The 24,463-nt window shown below is 39.8% G+C and overlaps 1 protein-coding gene across 7 annotated transcripts in view; it reads left to right on the forward strand.

Moving 5' to 3' along the window:
* The window catches only part of NFIA (nuclear factor I A), a 368,251-nt gene that overhangs the window by 39,391 nt on the left and 304,397 nt on the right, over positions 1-24,463 (forward strand). Inside the window, exon 3 of one of the 7 annotated variants that reach the window (XM_045064624.1) lies at positions 6,829-7,233. The exons of the other annotated variants lie outside the window; for them this stretch is intronic. Coding sequence (XP_044920559.1) covers positions 6,829-7,088 — 260 coding nt within the window. The 3' untranslated portion in view covers positions 7,089-7,233. Of the gene's footprint in view, positions 1-6,828; positions 7,234-24,463 lie in introns of those variants that run through there. 7 annotated transcript variants of the gene reach the window in all.

Here is a 24,463-nt window from a genome sequence, read left to right on the forward strand (position 1 = left end):
TATTTGAGAGTGGAGGGTCTTGGAAGGTGTTAGAGGCATGTAGCTTCATGAACTGTCTTTTCTGTGACTATAGCAGAATTAGCTTAATTGTTCTGTTTCACCCTCTCCAGCAAGATTGCACCCATCATGGCAGTTAACAGAGGCACTGCTATTTGTGTTATGTTAGGAATTCTTTATAAACATAATAAATGAAAGTTTTTCTCTTACAGGCCTGATTCTCTGGTAGACTTCTGGTGCATTTGCATGGCTACCTTCGATTACTGATAATGGAGGTCATAGATATAATTCCCTCCGTATGATGGAAGAATGAACCCTAGAGAAAAAAGAATATTTGTAATGACTCACTGGATTGTGATACAGGATTCACGTGGTCTCCGTAATACTTTTTTTTCCTTCCTAAAAGTTTAAGGTGTTATGTTTAGGAACTAGTCTCTCTTCACCCTGATCTTTTGTGGTTGATTCTGCAATAATGTTAAGAACAGGAAAACAAAATAAAACAAAACAAAAAAGCAGATTCATGGGTAGGCATGGTTTTGGGGTATGCAGTGACACAGCACATATATAATTTTATGTTTTCCTTTTACTTAACAGTATTTGGTAGACATAACTTTAATGTTTTAAGAGATCACCATATTCTTCCCTAATAGTAGTTGCTTAATAATTCATTGTTCCGACAGACTGCAGCTTATCATTTAGTATTAAAGCCCTCAGCTGTACTTATTGAGTACCTACTGTGTATAAGCCTCTAAGCTTAATACATCTGACACGGTCCCTATCTCAAATTGCCTGTCATGATGCAAGTTGAACCCAGTATTTAAGGCTCTTTCTTGTGGGCTAAGAATAAGGGCAAAGAATTTGGAGGCGCGCGCGCGCGCGCTCGTGTGTGTGTGTGTGTGTGTGTGTGTGTGTGTCTCCTCTCTCTCCCAGGGCTGAAGAAAGGAAGGCCCTTGTGGTTAGATGGTGGTGTGGAGAGAGTGGTCTAAAAAGAGATAACTAAGTTCCTCCAGGGAGGAAACACAAGATCTTGCCACAAGATCACATAGCAAGTCAGTGGGGGTGAAGGTAGCATTTGACTCGAGACGGTGCTAGTAGACTACTATGTGACGCAAGCACTGGAGGGTGAGTGTCAAAAGAGTAGTGGAAGAAATCGTTTCTGAGTAGTGGAAGAAATAATTTCTGCAGACATCTAGATGCTTTGATCTAGAGGAGACATTGGGATTCTCTGAGAAAATTTATATAGCATATGAAAGATATTATAGGTAGTTTCTTCCTATAATATAGGCAGGAAGTTATTCAAGCTAATTTTCAGATACATTATGATCTTGAGTTGAAAGATGTGATGTACCTAAAACTCTTTTTACTGGGTAATCTTTTTCCATGAAATTTCAAATATTTATCCATGTCTTTTGGTGATGATTTTTCCTGTTTAGGTATCTTCCCTCCCTAGTGACACTTAGAAAATCATCCCTACCCAACTCCCAAAGTCCACATCTTTGCAAACTTCCCAATCTCTGTTCCTGGGCCAGGTGTTATTATTTTGTTACCAGGTCCACATAATTAATGCTTTATCATATGAGGTAATTTACTTACTCAGCAAAACAAATGATATACACTTTTAGAAATAGCTCTAGAAAGCAAATGTGAACCTTAAAGTGTTCAGTGAGAGGAAATTTCTGTTTGTCTTTAATTAAGAGAAACTGTATGGAAATATAAACTAAGGGTGCATTAATCAGAGAAGTTGGCATTGCACTGTGTTATTCATTTTTATTTGGCATAGATTACATGGGTACTCATTAAATAATTTGTATGGATGAAAAAAATTCTTGTGATAATTCTTGCTAAATTTTTGCATCTGTCAGGACTAAAAACTCTGGAAAGTTAAAAAAATTCAGTCTTTAGGTTTGAAAGTTTGACCCATTTATTATAACTGAAAATCTTTATTGTGGAAATATATATTCATTATAGTGTTTGCTTACCTCATTGTTGGGGAAGAAATGTATGAGAGTCTATAAATAGTTAATGGAAAATTATTAATCCTGCAACACATTTATATCTGGGGAGTAGATATTTGTCCTCAATGCTGTTCAATTTTAGCAGCTTTGCCTCTGCCCATCTAATCTGCGATCTTGTCAATTTTGATATTGTTTTAAAAGTAAGGGTTGGAAGGAGAATGTTTGCACATTTAGAGGTTTGGTTGTTGATTCCCTTCATGGGTATATGCACATATCAGAGGGAACCTGATCCATATAGATAGCAAACTTTGCTCATCAAGAGCAAGGAAAAGAAGTCTCCCCCACCCATTTACATTTTTTGGTTTATATAGGTTAAACTAGATTTTTCTTTGGCTTGAATAATGTAGTGTACACTTGGCTGTAGGTTTGTTTGGTCTCTGTAATATTTGTAATCACGTGAGATGACAAGACTGGATTAACTTAATTGTGGAGTTTTACATAGTGTTTGTACCAGATCCTAATAAAATAATATGAAATTCAATGAGTAATGCCAAGTGGGACAGTGCTCCACTCACATAAGCTTACTAAACTTGATATATTCTTATGGCGCTTCTCCAGAATGTAGAAGAAACACATTTATCTAGGTGATTAGTATTCTTCCTGTCTGCCAGATTTAAGGATTGTTTGGAAATATTGTTAGAATCAAAATCAATGTTTGTTGCTACACAGGGTTGGGCATTCCAGGCAAACTCCGGTCGTCTCTAATGGTCTTATTGTTATGTCCACTTACTTCACATCTGCTACGACAGTGACATTTTCAGTTACACAGATCAAGTGCAGTTGATACACAGTATCATATTAGTTTCAGAGGTAGTGATTCAAAGTAGTGACTTGACAATTATGTATATTACAAAGTGCTCACACAGGCTACTCTTGGAAGACTGTTCTAAACTTAAGGAAGAATGAAAACACTAGAAAATAATAGTTAAAGGAGACTCTGGGGCAGATGATGCCTTTAAGTTTGTGACTGCCCAGACTGGATTTAACTTGCACGCAGCAATGCTTTGTATTTTACTATGGGTACTTGGGGCCTTGTAATATATTTTGTTAACAGTGTCTCTCAGCCATAACACCAGGTCCAGATTTAAAAAGCTCAAATACGTTTACAATAAATGTATTAACAAATGGTGAGGTCTTAAATTGACCTCCTGGACATTAGGAAATCAAATTTAAAGCATTGCATTGTCTGTTACTCAATGGAGTGGACTGAGGACAGCGTGTGACTTGTGTACTGCAAATGACGCAATCAGCTAAACATTCTGGTGAGTGAAGGTTGACTAGATGATCATCTTTAACTCTGCTTTCTCCGGGGGATTTTGAACCCTTGTGTTTTCAGGTGATATTTTGTGCTGTATTGTATTGCTCTTTTAAAAAAGTGTTCTCTTTTGGGCAAGAAAACATATAGGCTCTCTTTGGATTCTGGATGGAAATTAACAACCTTATGTTCAGAATGTAAAAGTATACTGTGTTATCACAAACTGACTCTCCTCCAAAAAAAAAAAAAAAAAAAAAACTAGGGAGCAAAATATATAAGCATATAAGCAAGACACCAGAAATCGATTTACAGAGTTACAGATAAACACACACACACACAAAACTTTCTTACATTTTTTTGTCCTGGAATTAATTTCAGTGAAAACGAAGACATTTTTTTTTTTCTACTCATCTGGAATCGGTTTTTACCTCATTAGCAGGAAATGGTGAATATACATTCAGCACAAATAGAGTTCACTTTATGAGGCAAAGAATTTGCACTCCATAAGTAGATGTGCACAATAAAAGACCCTTTCTGCTGTCCTTAAAGAGCACGGTGAAGGAAATTTTAATAGTAAATGCCATCCGTCAGGTAGCTTTCAATGGTGTGATTCCGGTCCCCATCTTTCCCACAATAAATCCAAAAAAAGGAGAATTTTTAACTTAAGCTGCCGGGTAGTATTGCAGGGTAGCCTTTAGTGTAGGTGAAATTCAGCATTCGTCAGCTGGGCCTTGGTGGTGGTAGTATGTGGGTATGGGGTAGACTCTCTTTTCCATTTTCTCTTGATCTTAAAGTTACATAACTGTGCATTCAGCTTAACTCGTGTTATTGCAGTAGGAAGATGTGTAGGTGGAAAGATATTCTAAAGGGAGGCTAGAGCTACCTTCCCTGACAAGAAAAAATTCAGCAGAACAAATAAATAAAAATACACTAAAAGAATCATAGAATAGTATAGCCGTAAGGGACCTTAGGTTTCATTTAACCCAAATTTTAGCTTCAAGGCTCTAGAAAAGAATGTATATCCTGCGATTATGAGTGGCATTTTTCTGTACCTAAAAGTGTTAAATTCAGTACTGTGTCTGCTTGTTTACCCATGGTATATTTGTGGCTATTTTTTCACATTACTAGTGGGAACACATTCTGTACTGTAGTATCTTTTTACTTGTCTGGGTGCTTGTGTACACCTGTTAGTCGAGTGATACTCTCACGTGTGCAAACACACGAGAGCAGATGGCAATCCAGGGTTAAGACGTGGAGTAAAGTTGCAGTGCAAAAAGACTGGAGGAAGTGTGCTTTTCACAGTAAGGGTCATATTTTAAAGTTTTAGGCTAACTCCCCTGTATCCCAGAGTTTATACAAGGTCATTGAGTGTCTCATTAGACATACAATCTGCCTGCTGTTCTGTCCTGACGTATAAAACGGATATCATTGAACTGGCATCTAGAAAGCACTACAGATTTTTATCACTCGTTCCAAACATAGGAATTGCAAAACACCTTTCTTTAAATATTTTCTCTTCATGGTGCAACGGGGGAGGGCCAAATTCCAGCCTTCAGTAAAGCCTCAACCTGACTAGTTGACAGCAGTGGCAGCGTAATAGAACTTACGGTCAAGACGCTGGGCTGTGTCGAGGATTAGACTGTAGGTTTGGAACTGTTCCAGATGGGCTCCTCGTTTCTGCTCAATACACACATCCTTGGAGCCATGAGGAAATGGAGAGTACTACCTTTGGTTTCTTCTTCTGGAGATCTTCTTCCCCAAGGGACTCCTACACCCTAATCAGTATTCTTTTGTTGATGATAATCTCCTTAGATGATATCCTATCATCAGAATCCCTTTATAGAATTATCTTTGCATTGTGCACCTGTTCTCCCATTCTGGCTTCTGAAGGGGTTTTATTTATTTATTTATTTAATTGTTTTTCTAATGGGGACAACATGTAAATATGGCAGGCAGAGCCCATAGTCATGGCAGGAAACCTATATACAGTAGGGCTGATTCCCATACACAGTCCACCCTACTGGCAAGCGCTTTGCAAGCAGCTTCGGATAATAATGCAGAGGGTACAAAAAGAGACCTCTGCTGTGATTTCTTTGGTTTATATATTTTGCATTGAAATTGTAGATTTTTTTTTGTTGGAATTTATTGGAGACGATTAAAGACATTTTGCAGAGTACTTAAATATAGGTGAAAGAATTTCAAGTTTGCTCATTTTGGCATAATTTTAAAACAAAAGTGTTACTGTTGGATCTGGGCATGTGATGGGTGAATGAGTGTTTCAATGAAATGACATAAGTCTGTATAATTTGGAGGGTAATGATGCCTTAGAACGAGAATAAATCTGGAGCGATGGAAAGGCTCCATATTCTAGATGAATGCATGCTTCCTCTTATGAGTCTGAAAAATAAAATTAAATCTTTATTTATACGAATCCACTGGGAAAAAAAGCTACATGGACTGGGTTTGTGATATATTTCAGAACAGGAATATTAGCCTTAACCTCTTTCCTCACATTGCATATGATATTTAATCCATCATCTTTGTTTTAAACAAACAATACACAAGCTGTTGCTGGCATTGGTATAAAGCTGATGGTCCATCTGGAGAGCAGGAATATAGATCAGGAAAATAAGAGAATTGAAATTGGGTGCAAGGGCAGATTTGCATGTGTAAAACCTCTCTGTTTACTAGCTTTTTATCAAATTGTTTAATACAAGGCAAAACAGATTCCTTTTTCTTGAATCTGAGAGACTTATTGGAGGAAGAGTTGCTTCAATGCTGACAGAAGAATAATTCGATTTTGAGGACCAATAAAATAAACAGCCAGTCCTATCGTCCCCTTTAGCATGGGAGAGTCCCCATGGAAGAATGGAGAACACTGCTGGGAGTGGATTGAGTTCTTGTTTTAGCCATGTGAGCTTTGGGCAGTCATTTTATCCTCTTTGACCCTTCAGTGTCCTTCCTTTGAGCCAGGTTAATTGAGCAGCTACTTTTTGAGGCAACCATGAGAATCTTCTCTGAGCCAATCATTATGCTTGGCATCTTGGATCCATAGATGAGTCCTATTCTCAAGATGCTTAAGGTCTTACAGTGGAGACAGACCTTAAAACTGAATAATGTCGTGAGTGTCATATATGAGATATGACAAAGGAAGGAAAGATTAATTCTGTGTGGAATATACAGGAAGATTTGTATTACAAATCTTTCATAAGGATTTTCTATTTTGACCAGCAGAGGAGCAGACATCCCAGGTATGTGAATAGTGAGAGGCTCAGAACAAATTATCAACAAAGTTCTTTCCAGTTCCACATTTGTGGTGTTATCAATGTAAAATTCTTTGAATAGCTTTCCACTGATGAGTTATTCGCTGAAGAGTGTTTATTGTCATGGTTGAAAGAAAATAATAATGAAAGAAACACTGATTTCCTTTAGTTCTAAAACTGGGGCTGGATGGGAGGAGGCAGCCAGTGTTTTTCTTTTTAATTATTGCCCCACTTGAAAAATCACCCCCCATGTAGGGTGGCAAACACTTTGCGTAGAGGCCTTCCTTCTTCCTTCTAGGGAGCAGCCGTGGATGGAACCACTGTAACCTGGCCTCCCGCCATGAGAGGAGGGAATCCAGGTGGCCATGTTCAAATGTGTCTGTATGCAGCAAGGCTTCTGAAATGACAGGAGAGCCCGGCGGCTTCCAAAGCAGCTGTGACTCTGGATCGCGCCCACCATCTCTGCTTCCCACCACGAGAGGAGCGAATCTCTGCTGCCTTAGGAGGCATGGAGCCTGGGACTTTTCTTCCTTTTTTAATTTTTCATTTTATTTTTAAAACTCTTGAGGGGTGGCTGATGCTTTCTTGACAAAAGAGAGTCCCCCCACCCCCTCTTTGAGGTGATTTTAACTCAAGATCTTGTGAACGCTCATGGGTTAGGAATAAAACGCTCATGGGTTAGGAATAAAACGAGAATACCTTCTTTTTGTTGTTGTTTACGGACGGCCAATAATTTATTCACATGTGACATTTGAGCTGGCATTTTTTCCCTCTAAAGATGACAGTAGCTTCCGCCGTTGTTGTATCCTGAAGCAAAGTCAGAGTAGCCCTTTGCTTGTGTCCCCATCGGTAGTTGTGTTTTGCCCTCTTGCCTTTTTCATTTAGACCTTCTGGTATTTCCTCACCCTCAGACTGTTTTGAAAAGCTTTGATTAAAATATGCTGATAAAAGAATTTGATAACCAAGTTAGGAACGACAAGGCTATCTGGAGAAGACCGAATGATTTGGCAGCCTAACAAATTCTATTCAGAGCACACAAAGAGATTCTGGAACGTTTTATAGGGACTCGTGTTTGGGGAACGGTATGAACTCAGGTTACCTGCTGAATATGGTGTCATATGGAAACATTTAAGAGCTTATGGAAAATTCTTCGAAATAAAGTGGAATGAGCTAGCAAACATATAATACCTAAGAAGAAGAACAAGAGCATTTATTCTGATTTTTGTAGGTGGCTCCTTAAGGAAGGGAGATGGATGGAAGTAAATCATTTCCACTTTGTACCCATAAGGCAAAGGAGGTAGCACCTAAGAATACATTTGCTAACCAAACCCTACACTTGAAAGGATATTAAAGGCCATTTTGTCTGACCGCCTTCCTCTGGAGGAACTTCCTGGGTGTTATCCCCAAAAGCCTCTGCTTAAATACTTGCAGAAAAGAAGGGAGGGACTGGGGGAACGAAGGTTGGCAAGAACTTATATGGAACACCTAATATCTACAGGGTACTGGAGCAGGCACTTTCTCACCATCTCATTCGACTTACGTGTGGGTTTTATAACCTCCAGGTTACAGGTGAGGAAACTAAGTTATATAAGAGTAGAGAAACTTGCCTCAGCTCACGTGTCTAGCCACAGGCAAAACTGAAACCAGCGCCTACTTTCCTCTTTCTGCACTACACTAAACTGCCTCTCCAGTAGAACGGGAGCTCTCTTCCTCGTGGGGCAGCCCCTCTGTTGTCTTAATGCACATTGTTTAAAAATGCTTTCTTTTACTTAGCTGAAATCTGTCTCTCCTTGACCCTGATTCCACCTCAGGAACTACACAGAGTTGATGGAGTTCTCTCCTTTCCTGCAGGTATGTTAACAACCACTGCCGCTCATATGGTCTCTGCCATCTTGCACTTCGTTGATTTTTATTTTTTGACAATGAACACACATACACACCGATGTCTGCTTGTTGATTCTCATTCATCTTCCAACATATGGAGGTCTTTTGGAATCTTGAGAGATCTAGACTCAGAAGAACATGAGTGTTAGAAGATATCTTAGTTTCATCTCGCCCTGCCTGATACATTGGCCAGTTTTTGGTATGCCATCATTTGAGCCATTAATAAACCATTCGATAAAAGTGACAGGATAAAAAGGCTAGGTGAACTTGTGGTCTGCATGTTAATGACGAAAATGAAATGCAAAATTTAGACCACCTGCAAATTTTTCTGGGAAGAGGGTTGGTAAAGATTGCCAAGTTTTTAAAAGAACTTGTTATCTTGAAAAGTTAGGAACTGTTCCAAGTAGAGAGCTTCCTCTGTTTTTCTTTGTCTTAAATTATAAGCCCAAGTATTATTCACCAGAACCTTACCTTTCACTCTGCAGGAACCTTTCAGAATGTGTGGGACCCCAATGAATATCCCGTATCCACCTAGTACTTACCCGTTGTAGGACAGGTGTTGGCTTCCTCCATGCCCTGGGAGATGCTCAAGGTTAGGGACTTTTGCAAGTCCTTGCTCTCACGCTCTAAGCCTCTGGCAAATACTAGATCCTTAAAGTTTATGCATTGAATGGAATGGTTCAGATGAAACTGCCTGTGTTTTAGGTTTGGGCCGTTTATTTTAGTCAACCTTATTTCATGTGCCTTTATTTTGGGTGAGTGGCGTAATAATACAATTGTACTGAGCACCTAATGAATTTAATGAAAAATGAAGAGAAAGAATAATGGGCCATAATGAGATGTGAAGAGTCCAGTTAAGAAATAGGAGTTTTACTAGGTATGAAGTAAAAAATATGTACCCTGAGTAAAAGTGTTTATTAGCATATTCCTTCATGTATTGTTTAAGATGAGCACAGGCCTGCAGGAAAAGGAAATTGATGATTTTACATGCATTTTAAGTTTTGAAACCTTAGGGAGGTTAGCTGATGCAATCCCTTACACTTCCCAGATAAGCAAATTCAGATTCTGATCATGAAGAGACTTTCCAAACGTCGCTCACTCAGGACAGTAGTACTCTTCCCAACAATTTTTTTTTTTTTCCGTTAATCCTCCTAATGTTAAAAGTGCAAGATTAAGTAAAGGTCATTTTTGACCATATGAAGTAGACCAGGATTAGTTTATTGTATTTATATCTGTGTTGTGCAGAGTAAGAGCATAAATCCGTTCAACTTGTCTATGGAAAGAAAGCAGTCATGTTTTCTTACCTGAGGTTACTATTTCTTTGCTGTATATCACATTAGGGATGTTTTCCAAGGGGAGTTTAGAGATAATGAATGTGCTGAAGATCAATAATGAAGCGAGGAATTTTGAGAGACTTTCAGAGCACAGCCATGCATTCCTTCAAGCTGTCTAGTAAGGGCCCCGTTCAAGTTAGAATCCTGGCTTGATAGGCAAAAAAATTGACTCAGCGTAATGGTTCTGACATTGTTAGGATGAACCTTTCTTGCCTCTCCTTCAAGAAGCCAAAGTCAGTGTCTTCGATTGTTGCAAACATGATTGTCTTGTCTCATCAGCCTAGGCTCCGAGCTTTTCTTATGCTCCTAAAATGGCTTACTCAGTTATTACTTTTACTTTTTATTAAAACAGTTTTGATTGTTGAAGTAAGAAGAAGAGAAAAGACCAGTCCGTTTCCAGTTTGCTTGGGCTATGTTGATGTTGTCTTTCAGACTGCTAGTGAAATAAGAAAGATTCCTGGTTTTTATAACATCAGAGATGCTAAATGTGTGATGAAGACAGATGTTATCTTAACTCTTTTTGAGTAATGGACGCAAAGACATGCCCGTTGCCCTGTAACTTTCAGATCTTCTGTAACCTTTTTAAACAAAAATGGGAGAAGCTGCTGCTTGTACTCAAGGGAAGAGGAAGTTAATGAATAGAAAAGACAGAATTTACTTAGGAAAACAGTGGAATTAAGCTCTGGACAAAACATGCATCAGTGATGCATAACATTTTTGTTAATTGGGTCTTAACAGGTTTCTGACTCACGTGGTAATCATTGTAGAAGTGGGTCATACAAGACCATGCCAGCAGCATATCCCGCAGCTATAAGAACTCTTACCTACTTGTGCATGTATACACCTGAGTTTCTGCAGGCATACATTTCTATAGCTTAATTTAGGTTCCACATACACTTCAGTGGTTAAACCTGAGCTAGACTCAAAGAGTTTGTTTCCATTAAGAAAATGAATCTTTTATGTGGACCAAGGTCAGGTTAGTTAATTTGTTTGCTTTTATTGGAATAACTTTTCCCATTCCAATTCATCACTTAATTTTAAGTGGTTCTACTAAAACACCCATTAAAGTCCCTTACATTTCTCACAGAACAGGGCTATGACAGGTTCATGTGACTTCTTTTTCAAGGCACAAAGGTAGTTTTTCTGGTCATCAGCCATTCTTCCTTGTCTGTAATTTCCCAACAATGAGGGAATGCTTTACATTATAAGAGTATGAACCCTAATCGCAAAGAGATCAAATGAAGTTTTCACAAGAGGTAAGATTAGAATATAAAAATGTACCCAGCTGTGATAAACATTTCTTTTTTTTTTTAAATAATGTGACTCTTTTTTTTTTTCTAAATTCTTCTTTTTCTGCCCACTTCACCCTCTTCCCCACTGATGGATTTTCTAGCAACTCAAAGTTGACTCCTGCTAGTAAAGTAACTAAATGTGATGTTATTGCTCTAATTAGTGGTGACAAAAGATCAATTAATGTTATAATTAAAAACAGTGTCTAGATCTGTTGTTTGTGGTGAACAAATGTGACAATTACTTTGTTCATTGACATAGACGTGTTGAATTTCCTCTCTAGATTTTAAGGGGATGCATTTTAGTGCTGATGTGCATATTTAACTGTGGACAGTAGGAACAAGGCAAGCATATTAGGGAAAGAATAGGGCCCCTAATGTCTAAGCTAGAGCCATATTTTAACATACTTGACACCTTTCTTTGGTGCCTGGTGCTATATCAGCAACTTGTACTCACTGGGTCTGGAGCCTCACGCTTTTAATATTTTATCACTAAATGCTTTAAGTGTTTATGTTGCAAAAAGGAAAGGAAAAAAATCCCACTTGGACTCTCAGCCCACATGAATAGGACAGTATGTGATAACCATGTCATTGATGATTTTGGTCTAGTACAAGGCGGTGATGTTTAAGTTGATGGGGTAGAATAGTGAGTATGTGATTTTTGCAAATCTGGTTGGATTTTCTTCTGATAGAGAGCAAGCTGTTTTTCATACATTGAAGCCTGGGAAAGCTATGTTACTGTAAAAAGAGTAACCGTATCTCTTTCCTGAGCTGTTGCCAAGCAGATGTAGACTTTTGGAATGTGCCCAGAAAACTTCTCCAGCTGATACTTCGGTGACTTGTTCTACTTCTGGCTCTACCAGCACCAATTTAAATAGATGAGGAGCAGGATTTTGTGTTGGTAGGTCACAATTTTATATGTTTCCCGGCAAGCAAGTAAATCTAGGGAAACTAGTATTGTTAGAAATGAAGTAAACCCAATTGCTTTTGCAGGATAGCATTTGCTAATGCCATTTTTTGACCAATAAGGAATCAAGAAAACCCATCTAAAAAGTTCTCTGAGAGATTGGCCTTGAATGTCAAATAAGGCAATCCATGATGATTACTAAAAGAATCTTACCTTTTAACTTCCTCCCATAAATGGATCATGCTCTGTGGATATTTCTGAGTAGCACGTGGTTTGAGTTTAAATTCTTAGATTATTGACTCCCACTGTCATGCCTTAGTATTCTTTCTGCGGTATTACTACTGTAAAGGACATTAGAAATGGGGAAATATCAACAATGTCAGGTTCACCAATTTACCAAGAAATGATCACTTTCTGTAACATCAGCTCAAAATAACAAACACTAGTATTATAATCTTAGGTAACCTGTAGTAATGGAAATCCTATAAACCTTGAAAGTAGTGTGCTTTTGACATGGATGGTAAAAGAAGGAAGCGAGTTACATTCATTTGCTCTGTTGCTGGCTAAAAAAGACAAACAGGGAGAGGAGGGAGTAAAGAAACTAAAATCTTTTTATTATTTTTAGGAGGAGTTAGAAGATGAGGAGTAATACAGCACACTAGATATATATGTTAAAAACTTACAACAAATCATAGATCATCCTAAAGGATTACTGAAGTTTAAAACATGGCTGAGGGTGTAGATGTCAGATTTTTCTTACACAATAGTGGGTCTTTTGTTTCAGAGTTCACTCTTGGCCAGAAACTCCCTACCACTGTGTTAATTTCCTGTGGATCTTTCATTCAGCAGCAGAACTAGAGATGGGGAGCAGACACCCCCTTCCCAACCCCAGGCTTTTTAAGACTATGCTTTGTGTAGATTAAAAAGAAGAAAGAAAAAAGAACAAACTTTTTCCAAACAAGATGTCCATGTGCATTCTTTAAGATCCTGTATGTATGCTTAAAATGATTCTTAAAAAAAGCTCTCTCCATAATTTTGAACCTCTCCTTTCTCTAAAGACTTTTATAGCCATTTTTTTTTTCTTTCTCAGCATGTGAACAAATGTGTAACTCGAATAGATGTTACTTTGCTATTTGCTTAGATTGTTTTAAAAGGCTAGCTGTGTGGAGGAATGGAGAAGGAAGGAGGCTGGAGTAGCTGGAGTTTATTTGTTCTATGTTGACCTAATGAGTGCAGTTCTTAAAAAATAATAAATATTTATATGTGATCTTAATTTTTAATGAGTCTCATAAACTGGCTGGTATAGAAAAGTGTATATGAGAAGCCATATATATTAAACTATATGTATTGTAAATACATGCATATGAACACTAGAATGTTTTAGCAGGGGAAAGGCTTTATTGATCTTGTTCACTGTTGTTTTCCTGGTATCTAGAACAGTGCCTGACGTGTAATCAGCACTCAATAAATATTTGTTGAGGTTAAAAAAGAGAGAGAGAGAGAGAAAGAAAAAGAAAAAGAAAAGTAGGCAGCAAAGTATAGCAGGATAACATTAGATTGGAATTCAGAGGACCTGGAGTTTACTTCTGCCGCTGCCATTAACAAAGTGTGTGAAGTTGTTCCTGAAGTCGTTTGATTTCTTTGCTCCTCTGTTGCTTAAAAACTGGAAACTTTGCCTTCGTGTTGTGTGTGTGTGTGTGTGTGTATTGTGTATCGTGTTGTGTTTATAATGACTAAATGATACCAAAGGGATACAAAAGTGCTTTGGAAACTACAGGGTGCTTTAAAGAGTGTGTGTGTGTGTGTGTGTGTGTGTATACAGAAACTCCTTTATCTCTTTGCTTCTCAATTTCTTTTCTTAGGAAAATCAGATTATTTAAATCCCATTATGCACAGCTCTCCTCTGCTCTTCCTAAGCCTCTGTATTCCATTACCTCCAGTAAATCAGAAAAAGGTGGTGAGTCAGGCTATTGTAGAAGGCAAGGTCTGCTGTTTCTCATGACCATTTTACTGTGTGGAACTCTAAACTCTCCAGTGCATGTGTCTCATGGACTTTCTTACCTGTTTTAGTCACAGAGGATGTAATTTTGACATGGGGACTCCTACAGATGACCACTGCAAGATTCTTTGATGACTAGGTTAAAGTATGTATTAGTTATTACTACTATAGATGGGTAATCATGAATTTACAGAGTCTGCCTAACATTAGTGTCATGGAATTATCTGTAAAGATATATTTTTTTTTAAAATACAGGGCTTGAACTCAACACCCTGAGATCAAGACCTGAGCTGAGAACAGGAGTCGGATGTCTAGCCAACTGAGCCACGCAGATGCCCCTAGCTGTAAAGATTTTTTTGTGTATATATATATACACATATATATATATATATTTTAAAGATTTTATTTATTTATTTGACAGACAGAGATCACAAGTAGGCAGAGAGGCAGGCAGAGAGAGGGGAAGGGAAGCAGACCCCCTGCTGAGCAGAGAGCCTGATGCGGGACTCAATCCCAGGACCCTGAGATCATGACCCCAGCCTAAGGCAGCGGCCCAACCCACTGAGCCAAGCGGCCCAACCCACTGAGCCACCCAGGCGCCCTGTAAAGATTTTTTAAAAAATGTGTGTGTTAATGATAATATGTCCTGAAATTGCATATCTGGAAGGGAAAAGGATAGAAAGTAAAGAGTAAGTGGAAAGATATCAACAAAGAGAAAAGAGATCTTCATCAGGACACTGGGTTTTCATTTTTGAAACTCCTCAAGGCTTTACACTCATTCATTCTCCATAGGTATTCTTTGAATTAGGATTCTTTTTTTTTTTAAGATTAAAAAAAAAATTATTTGAGAGAGAGGGGGGAGTAGGGGGAACACAGAGGGAGAATGAGAGGGAAAAGCAGACTCCCTGCAGAGAAGGAGCCCGATATGCGGCTCAATCCAAGGACCCTAGGTTCATGACTTGAGACTAAGGCAGATGCTTCAGATGCCCTAGGATTTTTTTAAAAAGATTATTTATTTATTTATTTGACATAGAGAAAGAGATCACAAGTAGGCAGAGAGGCGGACAGAGAGGGAGGGTGAAGCAGGTTCCCCGTTGAGCAGAGAGCCTGATTCAGGGCTCGATCCCAAGACCCTGAGATCATGACCTGAGCCGAAGGCAGAGGCTTAACCCACTGAGCCACCCAGGCACCTCTGTCCTAGGATTCTTATTAAATTTTCAAGTACCGGGTAACCAATTAGAGTGGCCCTTCATATTAACATACTGCCTTAAATTAGGAAGAAAACTGGCATGAAGGTTGAAGTAGACTTTAACAGTGTCACAAAACTTAGATTTGGAAGTAGACTGTTAGAGCACCATAGGACTTTTACGATTTTAGGAGACTGTTTAGTTCATTGTTAAAACTCATTTGCATCTTAGGAGCACAGAGGCCCAGGTAGCTCAGACCAGGAATCTTTTGGAAGGTCATGTGACCAGTTACTTTAGCATCTAGACTATAGCCCTGGGTCTTCAGATTTCCAGGTTCCAACTATTTTTTCCTGATACCCAGCTGTCAGATTTCTTAAAACGAGAACAATAGGGCGCCGGGGTGGCTCAGTGGGTTAAGCCTCTGCCTTCGGCTCAGGTCATGATCTCAGGGTCCTGGGATCTTGCCCCACATCGGGCTCTCTGCTTGGTGGGGGGCCTGCTTCCCTCTCTTTCTCTGCCAGCCTCTCTGCCTACTTGTGATCTCTGTCTGTCAAATAAATAAATAAAATCTTAAAAAAAAAAAAACGAGAACAATAATACCCCATTTAGAAGAGCATTCCTCAATATTGTTCATGTTGAATGCCTCAGCATTGCATTTGCTAGTGATGACCGCTCAGGTTTACTGAGCTGGAAGCCTAACTTAGTAATGAGACAGATAGTGGTATCTATGTGCCAGCATCGGCTGGATATAACCACAGATAACACATTTTAAATCTGAAGGAGTGTAAGTAATTCTCTTCTCCAACACCCCCCCCCCACTGCCCCCTCATGACAAGGGGCTATTGACAACCCTCCACTGTCACTTGCGTCCATGTGGTTTATAAAATCTATACTGCTTATTGAAAGAGCTGTTGAGCTCACATGCAAGGAGGTATATTACACCATGTAATATGCCTGCATGTGTTCATGCATTCTTTTTGGAAACCTGATCTTATTTATGTCTGCTTTTACCAGATAGGCTAGGTTAAGTTACGTTAAACATGTTGTACTGAGACTGGTTTCACAGTGCTGCAGCCTGGCTTTCTTCCTTGATTAGCTTTAATCAAACCCTCCGCATTCCATGACCTTAATAAAGCTATTTTTCCTGACAACTGAAGACTGTCTTAACAAGCACAGCTCATCTGTGCTGAAACTAAGGCTGAGTTAAGATGGGGTTTAGGTGCTCATTAAAGCCCAAAGAATGGAGTATAAGAGGAAATGATGAAATGGTGCTCCCTGAAACATCTCTTCTTTAAATTTAATTAGACAAATTATACAAAAACCAGTAGATGCCCTGGGAAGGCAATCAACATTAGGGCTAATAAAAAGCTTGAATAGTATAAAAGGGCTGGGGTGGGAGGTGCTGTAGAACCTTTCTAACACTTACGAGAGGTAAATTAACACCAACCGCTAAGCACAGAAACTAGATGAGTTTCAACATTGATTTAGAAATTAATTTTATGGTGCCATTCTATGTACAAAAATACAGCTTATAAAATCTTTTGAAGTCTGGCATGTAGACACATGCACAAAGTGTTTTATGAATACTTTGTATATAAATTATTCATATATACTTTATATATGAACTGTGTTATACACTGGGAGATGCAGTTACGGCCTGACATTGGGAGTTTTGACAGACCTGCGTCCAAATTCTTACACGTGCCCCCATTAGCTCCGTCTGTGTGTGTGTAGGCATGTTACTTCACCTCTGTGAAACCCAATTTCATCATCTCTAAAGTGAGATACTTCTTTTCCTGAAGAAGCTTTATAAGAGCTCAATGAAATTGGATTGTGTGTCTAGGATGCTTGGCACAATACCGGATACATGATAGGTGCTCAAAAACAGATGCCCTGTATTTAAAAGAAACTTCCACTTAGTCAAGGGTGGTCTTAAGTGAACGATCCTATAAACACGGGAGCGTTAGATTTTGAACGTAAATATCCTACACTTAATCTTATGGATCAAGATCATCTCTTAAGAAAAAATTCTAGAGGACAGAAGCTTGTAGTTTTTAGAATGAATGATGACTCACACGTACTAAAGGAATTCTTTGGGGCCTAGAGCTGCCAAACAGAGACATTTCAGAAGGTTGAGGCATCTGTTAAGCATGGTGTCTTAAGCACCTTATATAACTATCTGAAGACCACTCTGCAAGGTCAGTGTTATTCGCCCAACTTTATAGACAAGGAAAAAGAGATTCAGAGGGACTGAGTTGTGTGTTACCATGAATTGGAACTCCACCACGAGCCCAGCTCCAGAATGCCTGTTCACTGGGGCGGTTGGACGGCAGGCTAGGGCAGATGTGTGTATCCCTTTAAGAATCCGATAAGCCATGTAAGTTACGGGATATGCGGTTCTCTCTCCTTTTCCATCCTTGGATGACTGCTAAATAAACTTATTTTCTATTGTGTTTAACCCTCAGGTCCATTGCTTTTGGACTGTGGGTGTCAGCCGTCGCGGCCCTTTTAGCATGACCTGGGATGAGATCAGGCATTAACATTTTCTAGAACTCTCCTGGTGATGCCTGGTGTGCGGCCAGGGCCAGGAGCCGGCATTCAAACACATCTACCTCCAACAGACTTAGGTATTTTGGTCGTCTTAAGCCCAAACATCAACAGTGATTGGTCAGAGTTGATGATGATCCTCCTGCTTGTTTAGAGGAGGAAATAGGGAAGCCCTGAACTCTTCTCCTGTTGTGATAGATGTTGTTGCTTATGCGTTAACTAATGTGTAAAAATGAAATGTTCCCTATTCTTACTGTTTGCTCATTTATGCTTTTACCAGTTGAAGGAGGCTAAATTAAGTAGAACGAAGATTATGGCAAGAAAAAAAAAAAGAAAGAAATGCGATTATGGCACCTTTGCCCCTCGGAGAGCCAAAGAGCAAGAGCATTCTTTCATTCATTTTTAGTCACACAAAACTTAATTTCAAAATAATGACCTTACACCTGCTCCCTTAGAAAAGGAAAGAACCTTGGGTAGTCAGACTGATTTGTGGATGAACCCGAGCTCTCACTTTCTTATAAAAGAATTAATCATTTTAAACATACGGAGTCTCGGTTTCCTAATCTGTAAAATAGAAATAATTCTTAGCTCATTTAGTTACTCAGAATGAAAGGCAGAAAACAGTTTGTCGAGGACAGCCTAGAACCTGACCTGCGTAGCTCCTCTTGCCAGGTTCCCAAGACGAAGTATCTTTGGATAAAGGTCAGGTTGAGCGTTTTCTGCGAGGGTCTGGGGGGCTGGTTGGTTCTGCAGAGCAAGGAGGCCTGTAGTTGACTCTTAATCCTGGATGGTTCCATTCCCAGAGACCTTTTTCTTTTTCCTAAGAGATTCCTGGGGGTTATCTTTTTTTACAGACCAGAAAGTAAGGAAAGAAGTTAGGGTACCTTCCCTGAATGCTGGTCTGGCGAGGGAGTTGCTGATAAGAATCAACTTTCCCTAACTTGAGATTTCATAACACTCTCTCCGGTCTCAGTTCTGAGTCACCAGTGCCTGCCCTGGTGGCATTATTAATGAACTCAGACAGTTACTGGGAAGTGATCTTGTGTTTCCTCCTGCCTTCAGGCATAGCTACATCTAAATTACCCCCAACAGCTGTAGTCCCATTCTTCTTTAAGAGAGTATGTAATGAGCTTAACTATTAAGAAGTGCATTCTGATTTCTGACATTGATAAGCAAGCCTACTGCTCCTCTCACCCTCTTCCACAGGGGTATGAAGTTGCGTTTATCCGTCTCAGGGATTTTTACGAAGAAATTTTGGTGTGGGTTCATCAAAGAGTAACTTTTACTGCAGCTCCATGACCTGGTGGAAATCCAGACGTAAGGTTCCACCAAACGCGAGGGGTACCCAATAAACGAGGATAGGAAAATCCAGGGAGACAGAAGCCTTGAGACCGCTCCCTTACCGAATCCTTATATGACCCTGAGACAACCAGGCGAGGGGCTGCAGAAGGGAGATAAGTGCTGAAAATTGGCCAGGGTGTTTTTCTTTCTTTCTTTTTTTTTTTAAAATGTAGCCCTCTCCTTTACACTTTTTTCTGTACCTCTGCCCTGAAGGCTGCACAGCCTGTTACATACTGATAGCTAAGTAAATGCAATCAGCATTCCTTACTACTGTCCACAAAAATGACCTAAATTGTTTATTGGCCTCCAGGATGTTGGTAAATATCTGGCTGTTCTTTTTGGGGCGGCGTGGGGGGGGGGTGGGTAGAGCACTGCACAGCATCTAAATTTATATTATGGAAATACAAATTTTGTACCCTACAATAAGAAAGAAGTAATTGACAGGAGATCTGCATGGTTCCAAGACCAGCGGAAAAAACATCTTGTTTTCTTGTGTGTGGCGCCCCCCCACCCCTCGGTGGCTTTCCATGTGTTCTATAGTGCAAAGTGTTATTTATAAAGTAGCCTGGGATATGGAGAATCCAGTGATAAGAGGGACAGAACATGTCCACTCTTTTACTCTTGGAAGGTAGCATGAGAAAGCTCATTCCTAAAGGCTATACCTCTGGGCATTCTGGCAAAACTGGGGGCGAACTGGTAGGAATGAAATGAAAATGGGATGAAAACCCCTATTTTCTGTTAAATACAGGCAGGCTAGGCATGGGGCATTCTGCCTTTAGAATAGAACTTCATTATACAAAGGCAGGGTGGAGGAAACCTAATTTGACAGCAGTTGATGGGAAAACAACCCAAGAGTGTAAGTTGACCACAAGATTAATAGAAGCCAGCAGTGTGACATTGCCGTTCAAAAGGCGAAGGCTGTGTTGGGCTGTGGTCTGACCACAGCTGGAATATTTTTGCCCAGTTTTGGTACAAATGCTAAAAAGAATGCCAACAAAATGGAGTCCCGGGTGGATGCTAATGGATCAGGAAATCATCATAGGGAGGGATGGTTGAGGAAAGCAATGGCTAGCCTGGAGGAGGGATTCTTTAGAATGACATTAAGAACGAGCTTAAATATTTGGTGTTTGGTGGGATAGTCTCTTTTGTTCTAGAAGACCAAAGTGGGAGTTAGGTCCTTCTCTGGAGCCTCAAAACCACACTTGACATGGAAAAAAAAAAAGAGAGAGAGAGAGAGACAAAAACCTGAGTTAACATCTTGCACTGCCTGACCCATTTTTCTAACAATCTGCTCATCTTCCCGTGTTTCAAAATGAGTGGCTGTCACCATTCTTCACCCTGTCATCCAAACCAGAAATCGGGCAATATCTTTCACTCATCCCTCTCAGGGCAAAAAAAACCCCATTGCATTCAAAGTCAGCACCTCTGGACTGGGCTTCTGTTGGTCTCCAATCACGCAGATGCTAATAACTCTTGATGGGGAGGCAAAAGGGTTAAACTGGATAATTTCTAAAGAGTTTTGCGCTACTTAGTGCTAAGTGATGCCAAAGGAAAAGAATATGAGCGTTATTCAACAGCAGAGGGAATAATTTAATATCCTTTTTGGGGGCCAAGGTTAAGTTCTGTGTGACTCAGCACATTATCATCCTATATGACCCTAAATCCCTTCTGTTTCCTGATCTGCTTGTCCTGACCTGTTTCATTTCCACACCAAAATAGTTTCATTAACACTATGATCATGCACAGGAGATAGTTGTTAACTGATGTAATTAACTGGTGTGTCAAAGGCTATTGGTTTATTGCATATGCAACCGTCTCTCCTGGTGGGAAGATACACTTTCTGCTGACATAATAGATCTGCAGACATGCCAAATTGCCAGATAATCTGCTGGGCGATGGTGAGGTGTTTGAAGTGCTTCCACTTGCATAGGCAGAATGGGGGGAACTGTTGCTGTGTTCTTCTAAAATGCAACCGGCCAAAGGTGCAAATTGTTCAATAGTTGAAACAGAAGAAGAGAAGGCAATTTACTTTCTGGCCTTAGTGAGGTTCTCTTCCTTTTCTTTCCTTTTCTCTTTCTTTCTTTCTTTCTTTTCTTTCTTTTTTTTTTTTTTTTAAATCTGTGCTTTTGGCATGCTAATGAATGCGTTTAGTCTCTGCAAAAAATTTCCGTTTAAGAAAGAATTTAAAAACACGAAGTGCTCAATCCATATCTCCTAAACAACTAAAAAGACTGCAATTTCAAATGAGAAATTATGTTGCAAAGATGAAAAAAGTTGTTTATTATGGCTCAAAATTTTAATCACCCAAGGGCTGTAAAGTTAAAAATAGACAATTCTGCCTTCTGTTTATGGTAAACTTGGCTGAGTCCCGGCAAATTTCAAAGCTGAACATACTGTATGTTATTTTTGCTTAATTTTAGATTCCACATTTTTAAATTATTTCTTACAAGAAGCATATTTCAGGATATAAACTTAGCCTGAAGAACAGTATTCTTGATTTCTGCCCATATTGAAACTCCTTTGAAAATAGTAAACTATGGTTTTGGGATTTTCCTGTTCCCAAGAGTCCAAATGGGTACCTTTCTAAGTCTTTTACATTATGAATGAACACAGGAATACAAAATTGTAAAGGTTACTTTCTGCTCTCCGGTTGCCTTACTCTCGTCATTTTAGTTTTCTGCCCCATGGAATTTGCCGCAGCTCTGCGTGGTGGACATGGACTGTCACTCAGGGGAGGGGCATTTTTGTGTTTCAGGTGAGGAGCCTGGAAGACACAGACGGAGACTCTTGGGGCTTGGAGAAGCCAAGTGCCTGTGTGCCAAGAGCTTAAGAGAGAGCCTGGGATAGAACCTCCCAGCTGTTCTTACGGGACAGTGTAGCCTCCTCTGATCCGTTCACACCTGCCAGGGGAACGTCCTGCGAGGTGACTGTTTGCCCTAAGAGCAAGGAGGGTTGTTGACTCAACTTTCTTCATGCCTCCTCAGAGAGGAGGAACACCTGGCTTCACCTGTTTGCGTAACTCTTGTTGATTCTTGCCTCCACGCTCTTCCAGACAGCTCCTTTGGGCCTTTCCACCCAGGGTTTTTCGAACAACCCTTTTGGGTGGCAAGAAATCTAGGAAGGGGATCTTTTTTTTTTTTTTTTCTTTTTTTTCCCTTTTTTCTTTTTTCAACCTGTTACTCAGTGTGGCTTGTGAGAATCAGACATGCCCCGCAGAGTGACTGGCCCACTTGGTAAATATTTGCTCTATATAGTTGAGTGAACGGCTGTTTACTGAAGATCAAGATTTCTGTGATGACCCTGACAGAGGTATATTTGTGATTAAGGGGATCCTAGCTACTGTGGAAGAATTCTTACTGTGTGCTAGACTGCTATTTAAAAACTTCATATTTGTTGTTTTTTATCTTCTCAAGAACCCATATTATAAAAGAGAAAAACTCGGCTTTCCTAGGTGAGGAACTTGCCCAGAGAGATTCAGCTATATGGAATTAGCTGGGTAGATTCTGTGCTTGGTAATGAGAGAATTAGCACTGACTCCATGTTCCTTCCAGTACACCACATCATCACAATGGAGGAAGGTTGTGGTAACAGTCCCCATATAGCGACACCATGCCTCTCAGTGGCGGAAGGATACATCACAACATTCACGAAGGTGCTCACGCCCTTAATCATGAGATAATCTCTTGGGTCCCAGTTGGAACCCATCTACGTTAAATTTGCACACAATTTTAATGAAGTGGGTGATCTGTTTTTCAAGTACACAGCAGATTCATTCACACAGTGAATATTTGCGGAATACCTAGTATGTGCTAAGTGTTTTTCTAGAGACCACAGACAAAAAAGACCGAATCGTCCCCCTTAGATTACATGACACATTTAGACATCAGGGGTTCTCAAACTGTGGTTCTCAGACCAGCAGCAGCAGCCGCATGTGGAGACTTGTTAGAAATGCAAACCCTTGGTCCCCATTCCAGAAACTTGGGGATTGAAACTCCCTATTCTGTTTTTGAACAAACCCTCTAGGTGATGCTGATGTATGCTACAGTTTGAAAACCACTGTTCTGGAAAGCTTAAAACAACATTTTTGTGTGCTTGGGGCAGGTAGATCCGTAGACAATTTTGTTGCCAATTTTATCCCAACTCTGTGTGTGTGTGTGTGTGTGTGTGTGTCTGTGTGTCTGTGTGTCTGTCGAGGTCTGACTTCATGATGGCATTCACTGAGGGGCTCTTGCTGGCAGAGGCTCTGGGACATTTATACAGGAGGGTATGGACCCTAGAGTCATATGTACATGGATTCAAATTCTTACTTTGCCAATCACTAGCCACAAGAACTCCAGAATTACAAGAACTCTCTAAACCGTGGTTTTCTCATGAAAATGAGGATATTAGTAACGAGACCATATCTCATACTTAGCACCACTGCTTGGTACCAAGAATATACTCAATAACTAATTATCATTGTGTTTTTATCTCTAGGATCTAGCACTGGGCTTGGCACAGGGTAGATGTTCAGAGAACGTTCTTTAGAAAATGGATGGATATTTGTTTTCCTTTGTGTTAGTCATTAGCCTAAGGCCTGCAGCCATTTAATTCCTACCCTGTGTCTGTCTTTGGTGGAAGAAACCAGAATAATGAGACCGAGCTTTGGAACTTACCTGACACATGAAGTCCCTTTGGAAATGTGTGTTGACCTGCCCCAGTTTATTCCCTGCCGGTACTTAATCCTCGCCTGTCTAAGTCATGCTGCCTTGCCCTCTAGCCCTTAACTTTGGGATATTTCAGATGCCTATAAAATGTTATTTAATTAAGGGTCTTCTGTACCTGCTTGCAGATATTTTATTCTTGGAATACTAGGGCATTAATAGTAAATCTAAGAGAATCAAACCTCTGCCTCTTTTATGCCATTTCAGCACTAAGCCAAGGAGAACAACTCTCAAGGAAATTAATGCTTCCCTCAAGTACAGTAAGAACACGAATCTAACATATTGCCATATAACCTGGTTTCACTGACTCTCCAAATTTTTGTTTTGCCATTTTTATCACACATCGCATTGTATGGCTAAAACCAGAAGTACAATTTTGAGGAGGCTGTGTTTTCAAAATCTGCAGAGTCTGCCAATCAGATAACCTTTCTGAAGAAATATTACCCACCAGAGACTTAGTTGTTATTCACAAATAGAGTATTTTTTTTTTTATTTCCAGACTTTCATTAGTTCACTAAATATTACTGAGTAACTATCGTGTGCCAAGCATTGTTCTAGGTGCTGGTGAACAAATGGGACAAAAACACTTGCTGTCCAGGTGCTTTCTTTTTCACACATGGGAGGGGGTGTAGATGTCTTTGGTGTAGGGTGTTCTACACAGACGCTGAGCCTGGGGGGGGGGGACATGGCAGAGGCCTTCAAATATTCATCACCAGACACTAGATGACTGCTCGCTTGCAGT

Source organism: Mustela putorius, unplaced genomic scaffold (genome assembly GCF_011764305.1).
Source record: "Mustela putorius furo isolate JIRA1106 unplaced genomic scaffold, ASM1176430v1.1 tig00003853_pilon_pilon_pilon, whole genome shotgun sequence".
Taxonomy (NCBI): domain Eukaryota; kingdom Metazoa; phylum Chordata; class Mammalia; order Carnivora; family Mustelidae; genus Mustela; species Mustela putorius.